General features: G+C 32.3%; 3 protein-coding genes across 5 annotated transcripts; 1 reads left to right on the top strand and 2 right to left on the bottom strand.

Moving 5' to 3' along the window:
• Positions 1-453: 453 nt before the first annotated feature.
• Positions 454-1,929, bottom strand: LOC109597480 (uncharacterized). 2 transcript variants are annotated; one of them, XM_049962575.1, is made up of 2 exons: positions 1,846-1,920; positions 454-1,785 (listed from the first exon to the last, which is right to left on the bottom strand). In XM_049962575.1, the coding sequence occupies exon 2, from the start codon at positions 1,778-1,780 to the stop codon at positions 737-739; it is 1,044 nt and encodes a 347-aa protein (XP_049818532.1). In that variant the 5' UTR covers positions 1,781-1,785; positions 1,846-1,920; the 3' UTR covers positions 454-736. The 2 variants fall into 2 exon arrangements, with proteins under 2 accessions (XP_049818532.1, XP_019868730.1); XM_020013171.2 differs by having other exon boundaries at positions 455-1,785; positions 1,842-1,929.
• Positions 1,930-2,055: 126 nt separating this feature from the next.
• LOC109597495 (vacuolar protein sorting-associated protein 11 homolog) lies at positions 2,056-6,227 on the bottom strand. Its single transcript, XM_020013195.2, has 12 exons — positions 6,012-6,227; positions 5,885-5,953; positions 5,660-5,833; positions 5,406-5,602; positions 5,182-5,350; positions 5,037-5,126; positions 4,198-4,931; positions 3,534-4,148; positions 3,342-3,483; positions 3,052-3,289; positions 2,522-2,996; positions 2,056-2,467 (listed from the first exon to the last, which is right to left on the bottom strand). The coding sequence occupies exons 1-12, from the start codon at positions 6,024-6,026 to the stop codon at positions 2,257-2,259; spliced, it is 3,129 nt and encodes a 1,042-aa protein (XP_019868754.2). The 5' UTR covers positions 6,027-6,227; the 3' UTR covers positions 2,056-2,256.
• Positions 6,228-6,293: 66 nt separating this feature from the next.
• Positions 6,294-13,402, top strand: LOC109597496 (S-adenosylmethionine decarboxylase proenzyme). Of its 2 annotated transcripts, XM_020013196.2 has the most exons (7): positions 6,294-6,572; positions 6,867-6,953; positions 10,885-11,317; positions 11,371-11,463; positions 11,683-11,703; positions 11,985-12,140; positions 12,202-13,402. In XM_020013196.2, exons 1-7 carry the CDS (start codon positions 6,445-6,447, stop codon positions 12,337-12,339), a joined length of 1,056 nt encoding a protein of 351 aa, XP_019868755.1. In that variant the 5' UTR covers positions 6,294-6,444; the 3' UTR covers positions 12,340-13,402. The 2 variants fall into 2 exon arrangements, with proteins under 2 accessions (XP_019868755.1, XP_019868756.1); XM_020013197.2 differs by lacking the exon at positions 11,683-11,703.
• Positions 13,403-19,523: the final 6,121 nt, after the last annotated feature.

The raw sequence follows: 19,523 nt of genomic DNA, 5'->3' as shown, positions 1-19,523 counted from the left end.
TTGTTGCCTGGGTGGATAAACTTATTATTAATTTTTGACATGAGTATTGATAAAGTTTTTAATAAAGAGAAAACTAGTATAGTTTGGCATTTTCAGGAATATTTTATAATTGCAAAATGAGAAAAATTAATTTTCTATATAAAAAATAAGTTGCCCATTGAATTTAGCACATTTCAAAATGGGTACATACCAAATTTCAGAACACAATATTGCATATTAATAAGACTGTGGCAAACTTGAAAATTGAACTTGTGATTTTCCTGGCACCAAGTATTATTGTTTTTGACAAGAATTAATGGATGGAACAATTATTTTATGTTCTTAGATATGTTTGACATACCAGAAAAAGTAAAATGTGTGTGTGTGTGTGTGTGTGATATCAGATAAACAAATTTATTTTAAATAAATAAATGAAGAATATTCCAAAATATTTATTATACAATCGGTAAATAACATGTCATCATTTTAAAAATATTAATTTTTATTTTGCCTTAAGGCATTTATTTTTTCAAAAATAATCAAATTTATTTCTTAAGAAAGTGTATAATAGTGTATAGTATAAATATAAAATATATAATATATGTATATAATATTTTTTGAAAATATATTAACAAACCTTGGTAATAGTAAATAAAAATGACTTTAACAAAATTAAACAGTCTTTCATACAGTTCATAAACTAAATATAGAAAACAACAAAATAAACATTCTAAAAGTCTAACAAAACTGGGACATTTTAATGTCCCATTGAGCAATGCATAATCTGTAAATGTTGTAAATAATCAGAGGCAAACATTTCCTGATAGCAAATCTCGCAAATAATCTTCTGATACTTTTGATGATGCTGATGAAAATCTTGTCCATCACCCAGATAAAACATAATGTTGTTTAGACTCTCCATATATCCAGTGTTTGATGTGAAATTATATCTTTGAACTCTGTAGTCATTTTCTAAATCTAGGACAGTTTCTAAGGTGGAGTCAAATAAATGTCTGTCTAGATGTCTTTTTAGAACTTCCTTGTGGAAACACTCCTCATTGCAAATGTAACAGACATACAATCTAACAATATGACTGAAAACATGCTCTTGTAACAAAGCCTTGGTTGGGAACACCTCCTGGCAACCCCTGCAAGAATGATATTCTCTCATATGTTCGTCATATTCAACCTGGCTTCTAAACTGCCTAACACATTCAACACAGTTCATGATAAATTCAGGGGGTGATTCAGATGTTGATTCTGTGTCAGATGATGTGACAGTTTCAGGACAGTTGTCTCTGCAGTGACACACATAAAAAGTGCCACTGCAATGGTTTAATGAGAGGTTTTCATGTAGTTTTGTTACATTTATTCTATATGGTTTTGGTATCGGTTTCTCATTAGCAGTTTCTTGTAATCTTGCCATTTCCTTAGTCTTCGATCTAGTTGCAATTATATTTTTGTCATTGCTTACAACAGAGGGATTGTTGTTGTTGTCTTGTTCTATCGACAATTGTAATTCGATGGAATTAGTTTTATTCGAAATATTAATTACCGTGTCGTTGTAGGTGACGAGAAAGTCGCTCATGTTGATCACATTCGTTCCCGTAGGGTTGTTTACACATTCCTTTCGTGTCTTCATTCTTTTCTTTATCAACGCCTTGGGTACTGATTGTATGATGCTCGCGTTCAATAGTTTATGTACGATGTTGTACTTCGAATGGCCCAATAAGTAATGTTTTCTCAATCGTTTTATGTTCAGAAAATGTTTGCGGCAGATTGAACAACGTACACGCACCATTTTAACTAAAAAAACAATTGATATGAGTTGTTGTTTAACGTAACAACGCGAAAATACTTGCCAACGGTTTTGTTTCAAATTGTTACTGCATTCAACTGTTCGAGCGCACGTGTTTACGTGAATGAAGTTCGCCGGCTTTTTTTAAAGGATTTTTAAGTGGAGGGGGTTAAATTACCCAAAAATATTATTAGACACTTTATTAGTTTATCCCTAATTATTAATCTTTAGTTTTATCTGTGATAGTTTTTTTGTTGTGCTGTTATTATCATCTAATAATATATATATATATATTATATTTATAATTTTATTTCTAAATAAACACTTATTTTCAATTACATTAAAAAAACAAAATCTATAGAATATGGTTGGAAAATTTTGGTTAAATATATTAGTATGCAAATAATATGTACAAAGCATCAAATAATACATACATTTATAACTAAACTAGATTCATTATGAAAAATATAAAAAAAAATTCACAAGAACGGGTTCAAATTTTTATCACATTCATAATCTTCTCTAAATGGATTAGTTTCATCCAGTTCCTCCTCGACTTCACTTGCAAACGGGTTTAATTCATCGTCGTAATCATCATCAAATGGTGTTTTAGTCACAGGTTTCGCTTGGGGCATTGCAATTTTGGTCATGTTAGCCTCCAAAGACGAACTATACGTATTCTCTTGTAACCTAAAGAATTAGACCGTTAATAAATTACAATAATATACTAAAAATAATAAGTACCGCATTCGTCCTTCTGAAGGAACGGCGATTTTAACAGATTTATTTTCAGAAAGTCTCATTCTAGCCTCCGCACCGGGACCATAATTTTTCACATCATTAGGATAACTCCTAATTTCATTTCTTTGTTCAGTCTCGTGTTTATGTATCGGTTTCTCGGGAAGCCTTACATTTTTTTCCATCAATTCATCAGTAATCAATTTATATTCGTTAAAGACGCCGCGTCCGAAATACTCAGCAGCAACACTGAAACCGTCATGAGCCTTTTCGAGCTGCGAGTGAAATGTTTCATGTAAATCTTTGTTATATTCGCGGGCCTTCAAAAGTTCCAACAAGTTTTTATTTTCTGGTTGACATGTAGGACATTCATTTTCTTCATCCGAGAAGGATTGAAAACAATGTTGATGGAAACTGTGTTCACACAAAAAGTGAATTGTTGGCAATTCTAATGGATGGTGACAAGCTCCACATCTAGAGCCTGAAAATTAATCTAGTCAGTCAGTGCAAATTAATGTAAAATAACATTTTTATACCTTGTATAACAGTGACTCCGCTTCTAAGCGTTTCCAGTTGTTCCTTGAGCTTGTCTGTATCTTTTTGGTATTTTGTAGTCAACTCTGAAATTTCTTTTGTGCGTTTAATTTCTTGTTGTAGTTCGTTTGTGATGTAAGACCTTATGTGGCCTAGAGTTACTTGAGCGTTTCCTGTTGCTACAGCATCTACTACTAGCTGTGGGCTGCACAGTTTGTCTTTTGCTATTACAGTCAAAATCTATATAAAAAAATATATAATAAGTAATGACATTTTATATATAACAGTATACCTCATTGAGAAGATCAGTTGGAGGCTGTTTCGAATCTCTAACGCAAGACCACAAAGCTTGTACCCATAACGTCGGCTCTTGATGTCCAAACCGTCGACAACGTGTCAAAACAGAATTTGAATCGTTCTTTGCAATATGATGACTGTAAATTATACAATATTAACTTTTTCAATACGAAAACAATTTACATACCCTAAAATCTGTTGATATAATTTCTGTTCCTCATAAAGATACAAAATACCATCGCTGAAATTGTGCATGTGACACACAACCAAAGCCTGCGACTTATCGTACTTGACGTCGGGATTTTGGAGGAACTTGAGCGTTTTCTGCGCGCACTTGTTCTTGTCTGCCACGTTCTCCAAATTCGACCAAACGTGCAAATAATGCTCTAACAACGTGTTGTATACGGGTGTACTCAAAATCACTCCCTCATGTATGAGATACTCTAGAAACTCGACAAGTCTCTCCGAATTGTTCAGAAACAGGTGGATAAAATGTTCCGGATCGGCTTTCTGAGCGAGGTCGTAATTTCCCTGCAGCAAATTCTCACTGATCACCGGTGAAATGTCCGGCTTGTAATTGGTACATAAACGTTTCAGGAATTGTGTGCTTTCCTGGGGCACGTTTTCTACCAGAATCTTGCCGTATTTTTTCATGTAGTGTTCGGCGTCTTCGAAATTCAGAATCGACATGTAGTCGAGCACTTCGCTGTATTTCTGATGGTCTTCTATCTGCAGTTTTATGTACCAGTCGTGTTTTTCGTGCTTTTTTGCCAACATTAGAGCTTCAGCAGGACTTCCATATCTGAAACAATAATTGTATTAAGTTGTTTGGTGAATTGATCGAATTTTACCTGCAAACTTTGATGGCGACGTCCACATCGTAGTTTAAATCGCCTTCTTTCATTAAAATAAAGTCCTTTAAACTATCGCTTTGCCCTACTGTGTTATTTAATTTCGTATAACAATTCAACAATAAAGTAGTGTGATCTTCAGTCGCGTGTCCTTGTTTATGCAAAGCTTGGAGGTATGTTGTCAGTTTTTCGATGTGCTGCGAGTCCAAGAATTTTCTAATCACGTAGCTGGGCTCCAGTTTACCTATAGTTTTAATATACTGTTCAATGGCTCCGGCATAATCGCTTTTTTCGCATAAATGATCGCCGTACTGCTTGAAAATATCCACCAAACCATCAGTATCATACTGCTGACTTTTGGCTATCCTAATCGACACGTCGTATAAGTTTTTCTTGAACAACAACGACAGTTTCGATTGTAAATCTTTCTCATCTAAGTGATACAGTTTATTCTCTTCGTCGAGGATGTAAAGTCCGCCCCATTCGCTCAAAATCGCTTGTACCCTCGGCACCATCGCGAAAAACACTATGAACTTGTTGTGGATATCAAGAATTGTGATCAAATCTTCCTGATTTGCGTTTGTAATTGGCTCATTCGTTAACGTTTGAAGGGCTGTCGGTCTGTTAGTTTTTGATATTATAATTAGGTAGCTGCGAAACCATTCCAGCATTACTTTTTCCCCATCCACAGCATAGCAAGGACCGCGACCGTCAGATGTATAACAATAAACGGCCTGCAAACCAATGTTAACGTAGTAAGTATACTTAATAATTAACATAATTAATCTTAATATTAAATATAAATTATAAATATTATAATTAAATACAAATAATCTTACATCATTTCTCCCCACCATAAAATGACTCTCTTGCATAGACTCTGCTAGAATACTGCAATTTTTGGCACAGCCAATATTGTCCAAATGCAACTAGAAAACATGGAATAAAATAAAATATAATTTTTGTAATTAATTTTATTGTTACTTTTTGTTCTTTATCCTTGTGAGTAATATTATATCCAATAACAGAACAATCAGTAGCTACAAATAGAAAGACATTGGCGGCAGTAGATTTAAATGCCAGACCTGTAACCATGGAACTGGCATCTCTTAATAGTTTCTCCTTGCTTCTTTTTTCCCTTGTTACATCACCCCTAAAACCCAAACAAGTTGCAGCCCATTAATTGGTTGATTAAAGTATTTAATTACCTGTATAAAACTAAAGAACCATCAACAAAGCCTACAGCCATTAACTGTAAACTATCATGCACACACAAAGCACTTGCCGGAACTGGTCTTTGTCCAGGAATTGCTCTGGTTATCCTAGAACAGTACGGAGTGCCATTTTTATCCAATCTACTTGTATCCCACACTTTTATAAGAGGATTCACCCCAGGTTCATCTTGCTAAAACCAAAGCAATCAGAACACAAATTAAAACATTAAATAAATTTGTTTATTTACGCCAATAGTAACCAAAAGAGGAGAATTACGCATCTGCTGTATCAAATCGACGGATATTTCATACCCTCTGAAAGATATTACATGCCAAGATCTCGATACAAGGTGAATTTGGCCCAGGGAATCACCCAGTACCAAATGATTGTTACCACTTGATGTGCCTGTAAGTCTACTTTCCTAAAATATTTAATTTAGTAAATTTATTCGTTTAGAGGATACGTTTTTTACTTTGAATAGATCGGCGATTTTGCCATCGTCTACGCCCCTTTTTATGTCGAAGAAATTGAATTTTCTCCACTAAAATGATAGTTTGAATATAGTACAGTTTGTGTTAATTGTATTAAATTTAGTATACCTCTAAAAATGCCATTGTTTTGAAATTTTCCGATTGTTCTCTAAAATTTCATTATTATGATTTGTTTATCTATCACATTTGACACTTGCAGAGAACATTGAGTCTACTTGTCATTTGGACAAAATTTCATTAATTCAAATTCACAACATCCATATATACTACACACATTGCAATTAAAACGGTGCTATTTAATTGTTGTGTGTCCATTGTTGTAACGTGAAGCGCCAAAGCGACGAGGCGGCCGGAAGTGGCGGGAAATTCGTCTGGGATTTATCGGGATGTTGATATTCTGGAACATTCGCACTCGATCAGATTGATCAATCGTGTTGATATTACAGTGGGGTTGCGCGCGCAATAATTCCAATATCGCCGGCCGCCCGGATCCGGCGAGCGAGCGCACTTGATTTAATTTCGTGCAAGCAGAGGCGTCGGTATGGCCGCAACAGAGGTGACAATGAGTGACAGTGAGCAATTCTTCGAGGGTGTCGAGAAACTGCTCGAGATCTGGTTTACGGCGGGGGATGGCACCGCCAAAACGGCCGATCTGAGGAAGATCCCCAGGTTGGTTCGGTGTTTGTTTTTTTTTTTATTACACTGGGCTGATTTGCCGGCGGTTTTTTGGGGGTACGGGACCGTCAGTTCGGCCGGCATTGATTTTTTCATATGCGCGAACGTGCGATCAGCTGACGATTGTCGAATTTCATTTTGTATCACTTTAATTTAATGTTGTTGTTTTTTTTCTACCACCCACACGGTCGGATTTGTGTTTACTTCCTTTGTTGATATTGTTAATGGTTATGTAATTTTCGGGTGTTATTTTTGGCATTGACGGTTTTTCGATTTTAATTGTTTCAGACACAAGTTGGAATCGCTGCTGAAAATCGTGAGGTGCGAAATAATCAGTTTCGTTAAAAATGATCAGATTGATGCCTATGTTTTAAGGTGAGTCTTATTTTTCATATTTATTTCCTAGTTTTAGTTTAATGTCTTTAAAGTAGTACAATTTTTAGGTCATTAAATTATAATCAACAATAAAGAAATACATCAGTAATTTAATTATTTCTACATTTTAAAATACATATTTTGAACAATAACATTATTAAAATAAAAACAACACAACAATATATTTAAAAAAAAACACTCAAACAATTTTTGAAAAATAATAAATGTAATTAATCTAACTAGATTTATAGAACTGAATTAATTTACGAAAATAATAAAATCATAAAACTAATTAATTATTTTATCTTACTTCTGCATAATTGAATATTAATATTATGTGTTTATTGTTTTTAAGTAATTAAATTAATCCTATTAAAACATAAAAATTATTTCACATATCATTCGATAGAGATTTGTAACAAAAAATGAAAATGAAAAATTTAATAGGCCATTTTTCATTGAAAAGAAATGTTCTTCACTGAATTTCTTCAAAATGAATGTATATCAAATGTACTGCATACTAGTTAAAAACTACATTTTTATAATGAATTAAGTTCTTCTGATTCAATATATATTGAATAAAAGATCTCACATTATTAGATAGTGATTTAACACAATAACTTAATTCTTAGTACTAGAAAGACCATAAGTTCAATTTTGATAATTACACAAAATTTAAGCGCACAACTTATTAATACTTTTTTAGAGATATTTTAACTAAGATAATTAATGCGTCAAATTAGTATGATGTATTTTATATTATTAGATATTTGCCAGATTTTGTTCCATTATTTAGTTATTTTAGTTGGTACCAAGATACAAATTCCTTATAAAAATATTTGTATTACGTTATATTTTAAAACTGTCACAGACTTTAACTCATTAAAATCGAGTTATAAATAGAAAAGTAAGATATTTTCTAATATGGACCAATGATTAAAATTAATTTTATTTCCGGAACATATTTGGCGTAAAGGTCAAACCGAAAATTCGTTTCGCGCGTCACAATAATCAGTTCTAACTGAAATAATCCGCCAGGTCAATATTCTGGGCGACCGCGAATGAAAAATCGACGTTGAAAATGTTTAGAAAAATCTAATACGAAAATAACGCACACTCCAAACAAACCGTGTTACCTTTTCGTTAACGTCGATCGAAACGCGATTGTTTGATAACAAAAATTTCCACCGAGGACAAACCAAACAAAAACCAATATTTGCAGAGTTCAAACAATATTCCTAGACAAAGTGTCGTATTTTATCATCAGTTGCAATTATTAATCGGAATTGAATGGGTCAAAAGGTACCATTTAATATTCGTTCAAGGATCTGCGGTTTTCACAGAAAGAAATCGACTGTTTTTCCTGCATTACATAAATCATTATATAATCTAATCGTCGTATAAAAATAGATCTCGAGTCACGTGCGAATTATCATAACCATTATCGTCTCTTCGATAAACGGGGGGTAGACTTATCGTCCGTAACCCAGATCTCTGTACACGAACGGGGTCAATTCACTCTCTAGATCAACAAGCACTAAGATCAAGGCGACATTTCGTACAGACTTTTTTTGCGGGTGAAAACAATTGGACGATTTTGCAATACCCGGGAAACTGATTAGATAACGACCTTGGCACTTGTAGGGTCAGAACAAATAGACTTTTATCAAATTTCGGTCACAAGTTAATGTAAACTCATTTTTTTAGGTTCACGAACTATTTTATAAATATCATATTTAAATATTTTCCAATAATTTTCCTCAACTGCTAGTATGAATAATTTAGTGATGTTGGAACGTATAATTTCAACCACAATTTGTTCTCAAACCTCTTTTATATATTGATAATTCACTTCTGTGGTTATTTTGTGTGGTTGGGTAAATCGGTACAACCCACGAATACAGAATGAAGCATGGATAAATCCCATATATAAATGCATATTAAAAACGAGAATTATACAATTTAACATTCCAATAGCATGTAATTTTGATTTAAAGCCAACAAGAAGTGGGTGCATTATTTCGCTTTAAAAAGTCTTTTTTTAAGTAGTCATTGAAGGTACATTATTGATTTAGAAGTTATAAAATTGATTTAAACGTTTATACTTGCAGCAATCCATAATTTCAATCATAATTTGTTCGAAAGAAACTTATGTGGTTGTTTTGTTTGTATTTAGATAAAGGAATTCGGTACTACCCACGAATATATAGTGGAGCTTGGGTAAATCCCATATATATATATATATGCATGCTAAAAACGATAATTATACAATTTAATGTTGAAATAACATGTAATTTTGGTATAAAGCCAACGAGAAGTGGTTTCTCATGCATTATTTCGGTTTTAAGACACGTGTTTCAGACTTTTTTCATGTTTATTTTTAAACACGCGCTTCCAACGTGTCTTTTTTGTTTTAAAGGTCGTCACAATAATCATTAATAAATCTCTCCATAGTTTAGTACACTAAACAATGTATAAAAATTATTTTTTTTATTCACGCTTATCGTTCAAATTAATGGTTCAACGACAATTATACGGCCAAGTACATAAATTAAATAACTTAACGATAAAGCGACAAGAAAAAAGCAACAGGGTCTAAAAATAGCACGCGACAAGTGAAGATGTAGATAGAAGGAGTCGATTCTCGTTACCCACAATTTGTGGTTTATTTGTTCGCCGGTTTTCGCTGCGGCCTTGCAAACCAATTTGTATTGGACACTCGGATATTAACGAGTTATTACTTTGTTACGGAAAGTTATTGATGATGATAAGAAAAAGCGAAAACAACAACATGGAAATTAAATTTCCACCTTGTTCAGACGGTGTGTAACAGTTTGCAGGGAGCGGCGAAATTGGCGCGAACATTGATGAGAGGCGGCAGCGGCGGCGATCGATGCACAAGGACAAGGTCGGACGCACACAATCGCGCTAACCGAAATCTAAATATAGAGCGGATCGCCACCGCCCCAATGCAATTGAACTTGCGGTCCAATCGATGCCGCCGAAAACGAAATCACATTGTTCGGAGTTTCGATGAGTGTAAGCGTTGGATTGGACGCCTTCTATGCTGACTTTTCAATTTAATCGGTTCGATTGATTGTAGACACAACACGCGTATTTTTATTAACTAATATCTTTGTGTAATTTTAAAATGTCTAATTGGAACGCAAGCTTGAGGTTTAGACTAGTTTACATGCTTAATTGATAACAACAAACAAACTTACTTAATGTTTAAGACTGCATTAGTTGTTTAACTACAGGTACTTTAACTTTAATCACACATGCAAATTATTTGATATTGCTAAACTGTATTTATACATATGTTATGGCTTCTATTTGCAATTTTATTATATTTTAATGAATAATACGTGACAAGATAGGAAATTACAATAAATCTTTCATAATATGATTTTTATATTATTTAACAGCGATCTTCAAAATTTCATATGTCTGTGTCACTGCTAATAATCACATTCTTCTGATCAGCTTGTTCTTGCAAAAACAGTTTAATTCTTAATATCAACAAGATCACAAGTTCAACTTTGACTGATACACTTATTCATTAGTGACGCCACTCAGTAGTATATTATAAAGATAATTCAATAAACATCCATGTGATCTACCTTTTTGAAGAATATTGATTTCATTGAGACTTATTTTTAACTTCAAAATTGTTCTAATAAATTTTTCTCATTTTTTGACTGTAAAATATTGGTTCATTTTTTATTAAAAAAAAATTAAGTCTCCATTGAATTTCACATAATTCAAAATGAATAATAGATCAGATTAGTGCTTATCTGGTGGATATCTAAAAAATTCCATGTTTTATTTATAGTTAAAATTAAAATCTATTTATTTTTTCAAATTTTTTGACTAATAAATTTTATAATTGGATAAAACAGAAAACAGTTACAATGGCATTATTTTTCAGTGAGAGTTCAATGTTCATATCAAAGCGCCGCTTCATCCTGAAGACGTGCGGCACGACGACGCCACTCCTTTGCCTCAAGCCACTGCTCCATCTCGCCGAACAATTCGCCGGATTCACTGAAGTGGAGGATCTGTTCTACTCACGCAAAAATTACAAAAGGCCCGAGCTGCAGGTCACCCCGCACCAGCATTTTGATCAGGAAGTGGCTTTGCTCGACACGCTTTTCCCGGACGGCGCGGCTTATTGTCTGGGCGCCGTGAACAGAGACTGTTGGTACTTGTACACGCTGAACCCTTTGCCTCGGAACAGAAGACAAGCGGTCCCTTCGGTGGAACCCGATCAAACCTTGGAGATACTGATGACGGACCTCGATCCGGAAATCATGTCGATATTTACGCGGGAGGATTGTCTCAACGCCACCGAGGCGACAAAAGTATTAAACAATCGTAAATATGTAGGTGTTTGTTACAATTTAATGTTTTACAGAAAGCGGGAATCGATAAAATCATCCCGAACATGGTTATTGACGACTTCTTGTTTGAGCCTTGCGGCTACTCTATGAACGGAGTCACCAAAAATGTAAGTATCTAATCACTTAACTGTGATAACCCAACTCGTGCCCCAGAAAAAAACCGTTCATTCAGCATTAAGTTTATCTGCATGGGTCAAAGCGTCACGATAATAGTAAATTTGTAACTATCGGTGATTCAGCGGTTGACGTGTCAAGAATCCACCCCCCTGTTGTAAATTGTGCCGTTCCCTATAAATAAACGTATTTTTTATTACATGTCTGACCAGATAAATACCGAAATATCCAATGTAAGTAGACACGATCACCAAATCGTACAAAATCCAAAGTAACCAAGCATTAAGGCGAAATAATTGTTTACTTCTGGTTTTCTCCTTATCTCTTATTAGTTATGATTTAATTTCATCTTCTAGGCAAAAATTGGACGTATAACGAATAGAACTGTCCAGCTTTTGTAATGATTGTTCTTTTATCGCATTGTTAAATCACGATCATCGTACGCGGAACGGCCTAAACGAAGAACTCCTTCAACAACAGAATTTAATTATTGTTTGTTTTTCTCTTCCGACAGGGCTGCTACATGACAATTCATATAACACCAGAGCATGAGTTTTCTTATGTTAGTTTTGAAACAAATGTTCCGTCTAGCTCTTACAGGGACATCATAGGAAAGGTCCTCGACACGTTTCTTCCAGGCAAGTTTACAATCACCGTCTTCGCCAACCAGGTAATAAAATGAAAAGTCCTTTTACATATGATATCAACGTGACGGTAACGTTCATTTACAGACTTCCCCGACTAAGAACACGACGAAAGATCTGTTGCACTTGAATTCGATCGGCGACTGGTCACGCAGGGATATTCAGCAGTGCAACTTCAAAAACTACGATCTGACCTACGCGTTCTACAGCAAATTCCCGAGCTGAGGGTGTCAGGTAAAGTTGTGCGCGTGCGCAACTCAAACAACTCCCCGCCCCGTCCCGCCATCCCTTAGCCACCACCCACGACATGTCCATCATTGGTGCGACATCTTAGAAGCGAACGGACGACGCTCAGGACGGCGCACGAGTGCCGGACATTTGTGGGGCGGTGGCGACAGTTTCCCGTTCACGTTCGTCCCTGTTTTGTTGACGCTATTCGCGCCGGCGCTGACGTCCACCGATTTCGAGTCGCCGCTCGTTCTTTTCTCCTGGTGGCGCAACAAGATATCGTGAGACGCGGCCCGCGGGCTCCCGAAGTAAGTAGTGCATAGTGAACCGTTTATGTTGTACAACCTTTTACCTATGAGGGTTAGGATGGCATACATAGAACAGTTTATGTCCCAACTACTTTAGGAGCCCATGCATGAATTCGTTTCCTAAGTTTTGTGTAGGGTGCATCCTAGTGCACCGCGTCTATCCTTTATGTATGTAAAGGGCCTTTTTGAAGAGATTTTCACGCGGCGAGGCGAGGGACTCGCTCGAATCTGCCCCTCCGGTGTTATGAAAACGATTTTATTAACGGCTGTGGTTTTAGAGTGTTACATTCTCCTTTAAAAATTATTAATTGTACATAAAATTGACTGTAATTGGAGGCGGTGTGTTTGGGGGTTGGTTCCTCGCGCTGGCGCTCTTGTTTTCTTTCAAGTTTTCTCAATCAGGGTTGGAAAAGGTCCACAAATAATTATATAAAAAATAAGCTCTAGTAGATTATATTGTATGATAGTTGTAAAGAGGCAAATATTTTCTTCAATGAGATACATGTAGCTTATTTTCGGTTATGGGAAATATACTTTTTTATATACCATATATTGACTAAAAAGTGTAATAATTGATTATTGGTTTTATTATTAGATTATTTAGTGTTTTTTTTTCAATACATGTAGTTTTTTTAGTCAATCTCCATTATTGTAACCAAATAGTAGAATTAGTTGATAAATACCTAAAGAATGTTATCGTCTTAGATACTTTAATTATAATGACCTAATAAAAGTTACTCGAAAAATTATAAGTGTTTTTATTATTATATTTATTTTTCCCTTAATTATGTAATAAATTATAAAATGTTTTAAATTTAAGTATTATTTTCAAAATGCCAAAATTTTTAAAAATTTTATGTATGTATTTAAATACATACAAATTAAATGTAAATTAAAATACATTTTAAACGTTTAAGAAGGATTAACTAGCAACAACTAATAGTCGTCTTTTCTTTTAACATTCTGATGATATTCTTTGTTCTCATCTTACAAATAATATAATAAATTGTGTTTTTAAACAACAAAAAACAAAAGTTTTATATATAAAGATCGAAACTAGTTGCAAATGAAATTATTTATTATCATCATAATTGATATCAGTGATGATTACCTACATAAAAAAAATTTAAATTGAGTACGATATTCTGCCGATAGGTTGTGTAACATTGGTTGCCTGCGTATATCTCTTTAAATATTTCTAGTTAATACATAATAAGTATGAATTGTTTTATATATTATCATATGCCTAAAATATTAATCGTTTATGTGTATATCATTTATTTAAAATAAATAAAAGTTATATTTGTATATTTAAAAGATAAAAAAATCCTCTTCTAAATTAGTGAAGTTATTATTTATAATTCACAGGTGGCGCCACCATACGACTTTAAATTTATGTACTTTACATTTAATTAAATGTTTAGAAGAACAATGGTTATATATTTTGGCCATTTTAATTAGATAAATGTAAAGAAATTTAGTATATTTTAAGTATGTTTTGTATCAAACTTGTGTGACGCAAAATTGTATGTCGTAGAATTTTTAATCATAATAATATTATAATATATTTATAAAAATAAAAGACAATATATAAAAAATGTAGAATTTATATTTAATGGGGACACAACGTTATAATTTATTGAATTGAAATGCGGCGTGGGAGTTAAAAGAAAGACGACGGTGCGTTTGATTAAAATTCTCCCCTTCACCCAAATTAAGTCTTAAGTAGCTTGTGTGACAATATTTACAAACAAACACACAACAGTCCCAAAGACCGACAATTGTCGAGATTAAACACCCAGTGCGTGTCACTCTGTTACCTGCCATAAACCAACGAGCAAATATTATAAAACATTTCGATAAAGCGTATAAAGTAGCCGATTGTGCATTTTAAAAAAACCACAATAAAAATGGTCCTGTTTGCACTGCGGCCACATCAAAAGCGTCGAAACGATAAAGCCACCATTGTTTGATCTGGGCACCAAACTGATAAAACCATTTCGTGCCGAACGGTTCCGATACGGCCCCACGGATTCGGATTTTGCAGGATGATCGGTTGGTGGTCTTCGGAGGCGAAGAGCCGTTCCGCCGGTGCCCCGAGGCGGTCGAGGGGTGTGTCCGCCTCGTAACATGTAATTTGTGTGTCAACAAAGAATAATAACGGCCGAGTTAACGAGTTTTCGACTTATCTCGTTATTTATTCCACTGCTCGCCACTCGGAGGGTGTACACATATCTATGCATACACTGAGACTCAAGAAACACTTTTTAAACACATTTTTTTATGTGAATTATTTTATTATTCTTATTCACTACTAGTACAATCTTATGAGATTATTTATATTAAAATGTTTCGGGATATTTTGTTCTCTGAATTATATAATATATTAAACTTCTAAAATACTTTATGGACATTCCTAAACAGTTTGGAACAAATTCTATTGATTCAAATATTCAGTTTAAACAAAAGTTGCTTCTAGAATTCTTTAGTTTTAACTCGAAAAAATGTTTTTACTACTTTTTTACGAGGATGAGTATATTTCGTATCTCCTCTTTTTTTCTGAACAATCGAGTATCAGAAAGTTGTTTGATGCTTATTACAGTGGAAACTAACTATGCAAATGGTCGACTCCGTGTTTGTTTTATAAATCATGATTAAAATATTTTTATAATTGCATAGTGAGGTAGTAAACGGAGCCCAATAACTAAAAAACCGAACCGTACCTCAAAGATTGGATAATTTCATGGCTGTCCCTAAGATAAAATCAATTTCGGTTTCTTTTACGTTCTTTTAGTTTCGGTTTGTAAACGTGGATTAGAGGAATTATCGATGATCAATGTTTTCGTTGATTATAGTATCGACGATTTAATGAAAGAATTGCAATAAATTATGTTTGGTTTTTTTATTATCATCTACGCAATTAAAAACTGTGTTTTAATAATAATTTTTTAATGTACGCAAATCTATAGGGTTTTCTGATTAATTTACAAGAACTTGAGGAAGTTTTTCAGAAGCAAACTCCATAATAATTGGTCGTTTATCGCAGGCGTGCGAAAATTATCTCCGCTCCTGCAAAACCGATCGATAATCAATTACAATTAGTTTTTTTCGAGCGGTTTCAGGTCTATCCAGTTTGTCTCGTTTATTTTGACGACGTATAATTATCCAATATTAAATTAAATACGTAACAAATATCGATTAACGAGTACCCGACATAAAAAACGATTGAAGTAGCTGAATACAATTTATGTTTAAAGTTAATTAACTGAGATTGCTTACAATTAATGGGATTATTATTTTAACGAACCGGTTTGATGAGTTTGCTAAATTAACAGGATTTTGGTAAATTTTTTTCTTTCCTTTGTGCAAATGCACAATAAACAAACCCGTAATTAAATATTGCGTGCGTGAATCGCGCACGCAACTGTTTCTTTTTATTTATTTACCTTTCAACAGATAATTTTCACTTGGCAAACTGAAAAACGGGGCTTTTAATAACAGCTTTTTGTTTTGCTGGCCTATAAAAATAATAAAACACCCGGGCGAAAAGCGGTCGGTCCTTTTGACTTTCATGTTTGTTTAATGCGTGGAAACGCCTCCTCAAGAAATTATCGCGGCACAATTATATTAATATTTACGCGACCAGTTTTCAGAAAGTAAAAAAAACGCAACCATAATTAACAAGTTGAAAAAGCTACGTATGAAATTTGTAATTCAAGTGGCGAAACGTGAAAAATCACAACTCGTTCAGACGGATAATTAACAGGTTTTTCGTGAAAATATGCAGCCGTTAAACGTGTAGTAAATTCGTAAATTCCAGTTGTGCTGTTTGTATGTTACAACGTGGCGGGCATTAATTAATTGCAAGAATTTATTTGGTTTTTGATTTATTGTTTAATGACTAATGTTTCCTCGAGAACGTTTCAGCATTGGATAGATAAATAATTACAAAATTCTTATCACACCATCATTGTTGGTAATTGCGGGTTCCTTTAGTCCTAAAAAATAAATATGATAATTTATGTAAACCGCGTAGATGCGCTGCCATGTAGATGTCGGATCAACAAAGGGATAAGAGCATATTTGTATTAAATTATATTATCAACCACTTGCGGCCGTTTTTTTCATGTCTTTAATTTATTGGACGCTGTTAAACCGACAACCGGTGGATTAACGTCACTATGTCAGAACACTGCCAGATTTAAACTGGATCATGTTTTTAAGTGTGAGAACTCTTTCCATTTATAAAAAATACCGTTCCCTGCTGAATTTTATTATATTAACGTTGTTTAAAATATGAAAAGGGGGAGAATTACATTGGTTTACAAATTTCAATTTTGAAAATCGTCAGGGAAAAAATTCGGCTTATCAAATAAACTAGGACATATGTATGAACGTTTTGGTCCTGCGATCAAATAGTGGATATCGCCGGCCATATCTCCAAAACTACAAGTTGAGTAGGTGTAGAAATAAATATCAGTAAAATGAGGCCCCAAAAACACCTGAAAAAGTTTCTAAAATAGATGCTACAGTGCCTAACACCACTGATAAATTTGAGATATTTAATTATTTATTTTGAGAACATTTGTTAAATTTTTTTTTCGTTAAACACTAAAAATATTAAATTCAATTTTTTTTAATGTTTAAAGAATTACTATCACTTTTTTACATTAGCTTTTAGTGAAATGCACAGTTATTAACAGAATTGGGGGTTTCCAATAGAAAAATTCGATTTATTGAATTTAGTGCTTAACAATTTTTTTTTTTTTTTTGAAATCAAGTAAAAAATTATACTTAATTCTCACTCTCATGACTCTGTTGTCAATCATTTTCGAGTCACCAATTTTCGACTCTACTTAGACAAACATATATTTTCTTACTTGGTATATTCATCTAGAAAAGCCAGTGCAAAGGGCATCGAGTCCATTTGAGCCCAAATAGTAAATTTATTTTTTTGAAAAAAGTACATATTTATTTCAAAATTAAAAAATATTAAAATTTTTAATTTAAATATAAATAAATTAAAATATGTACTTAATTTAAAATAAAAAAAAGGAATTCAATTTAGATTTTAGAAAAATAAAATAAAATATGAAATTTAAATTAAAAAATATTAAATTAATTAAAATAAATATAATTGAAATAGTTAGTTATTATACAAAATTTACATTTTTCTTCTTAAAAATTAATATAGAAAATAAAACAATTGCCATGTTATTAATTAAAAAAAATAATTATAATAAAATATATGTAAACTACAAATATTTTATTCTAATATTGTCTCAATGTTTAGTGGTTAGGCTTCGTAAAGATGTCACCACTAAAATATGTAATTTAAATTAAATCGCCTTTTGATCTACTCAATTAAAGATCTGCAAATTTCTTACAATATCCGTTGTCTCCGTTTCTTAACTTGAAATATTTATTTATTATACAAAATTTACATTTTTCTTCTTAAAATTTAAAAAAAAATAATTAGAATAAAATGTATGTACTTTATCATGTCCAAATATTTAGTGGTTAGGCTTCGTAAACATGTCACCACTAAAATATGTAATTTAAACTAAAAAATATTAAATTAATTAAATTAAATTAAAAAAAATATTGTAATTAAAATAAAATTATAATCTAACAAATAATAGATTTATTGATAATAAATTGGACCAATTAACAAAACAAAATAGTTATTTCTTCATATATAGAAGAAAATTGTCAATTTTGAGTGGCAATTTAATATTTATATTAAAAAAATTAAAATATTTATCTAAATTTAAAAAAAGTAAAATAGTAAATTTAAATATAGACAAAATATTTAATTTAAGATTAATAGATATTAAAATATTTAATTCAAATTAAAAAAATAAAATATTTAATTTAGATTTAAAAAAAAAATAAATAAAATAAAATATTTAATTTAAATTAAAAAATATTAAATTAATTAAATTTAAAAAAATATTGTAATTAAAATAAAATTGTAATCTAACAAATAGTAGATTTATTGATAATAAATAGGATCAATTAACAAAATAAGGCACAACTTTTATTCGTAATATGAATTCAAATCGCCTTTTGGTCTAATCACTGCCGTACTTAGTTAAAGATTTGCAAAATTCTGACAATGTCCGTTGGCTCAGTTTCTTAACTTAAAATATTTAGTTATTATACAAAATTGACATTTTTCTTCTTAAAAATTAATATAGAAAAAGTATATTGTTTTTGTTTTGGTGATCGTTCCCAGTCATTGCCAATAAAACAATTGCAATGTTATTAAATAAAAAACAATTAGAAAAAATTTATGTAGTTTATTTTGTCTCAATATTTAGTGGTTAAGCTTTGTAAACATGTCACATTACATTACCATAAATAAATTTTAGTTATTTTTGCTATGGTGATATTTTGTGTCTTTATTTACCTTTTTTATTTATGGGAAAAACATAACTAAATAGAAATATGGCTTCGGTCATTCGAAATGAGAGTAAAATATTATCGTAAGCAACATAATTCTGAAGTGATTACCACAACATATTCATCAAAATTTAATTTAAATTCTGAAAAGATTGGTATTTACAATAATAGAAAAAATCCAATTGACAAGAAAAAAGTTTCAAATGACAGTAACTATAATGTCTACATATAAATATAATTATAACTTACGATTTGATTCTTAAAAAAACAATTTGGTAAAAATTATATTTTAAGACCTTTTGTCAAGTAACTATCAACCACCTGTTTGAATTGACATCAAGCTTTAAACTTTTGCGTTTTTTGTCTTAAGGGTGTCCTCGTAAAAGAAATCAGCAACAGTATTCCATCATTTATTTATCCCAGATGCTTTTCCTCTTTCAGCAATGTCTTGATAGAACCTTTCCCTTT

Source organism: Aethina tumida, chromosome 1, assembly GCF_024364675.1.
Source record: "Aethina tumida isolate Nest 87 chromosome 1, icAetTumi1.1, whole genome shotgun sequence".
Lineage (NCBI taxonomy): Eukaryota > Metazoa > Arthropoda > Insecta > Coleoptera > Nitidulidae > Aethina > Aethina tumida.
This window is presented reverse-complemented; position numbering and strand designations above follow the sequence as displayed.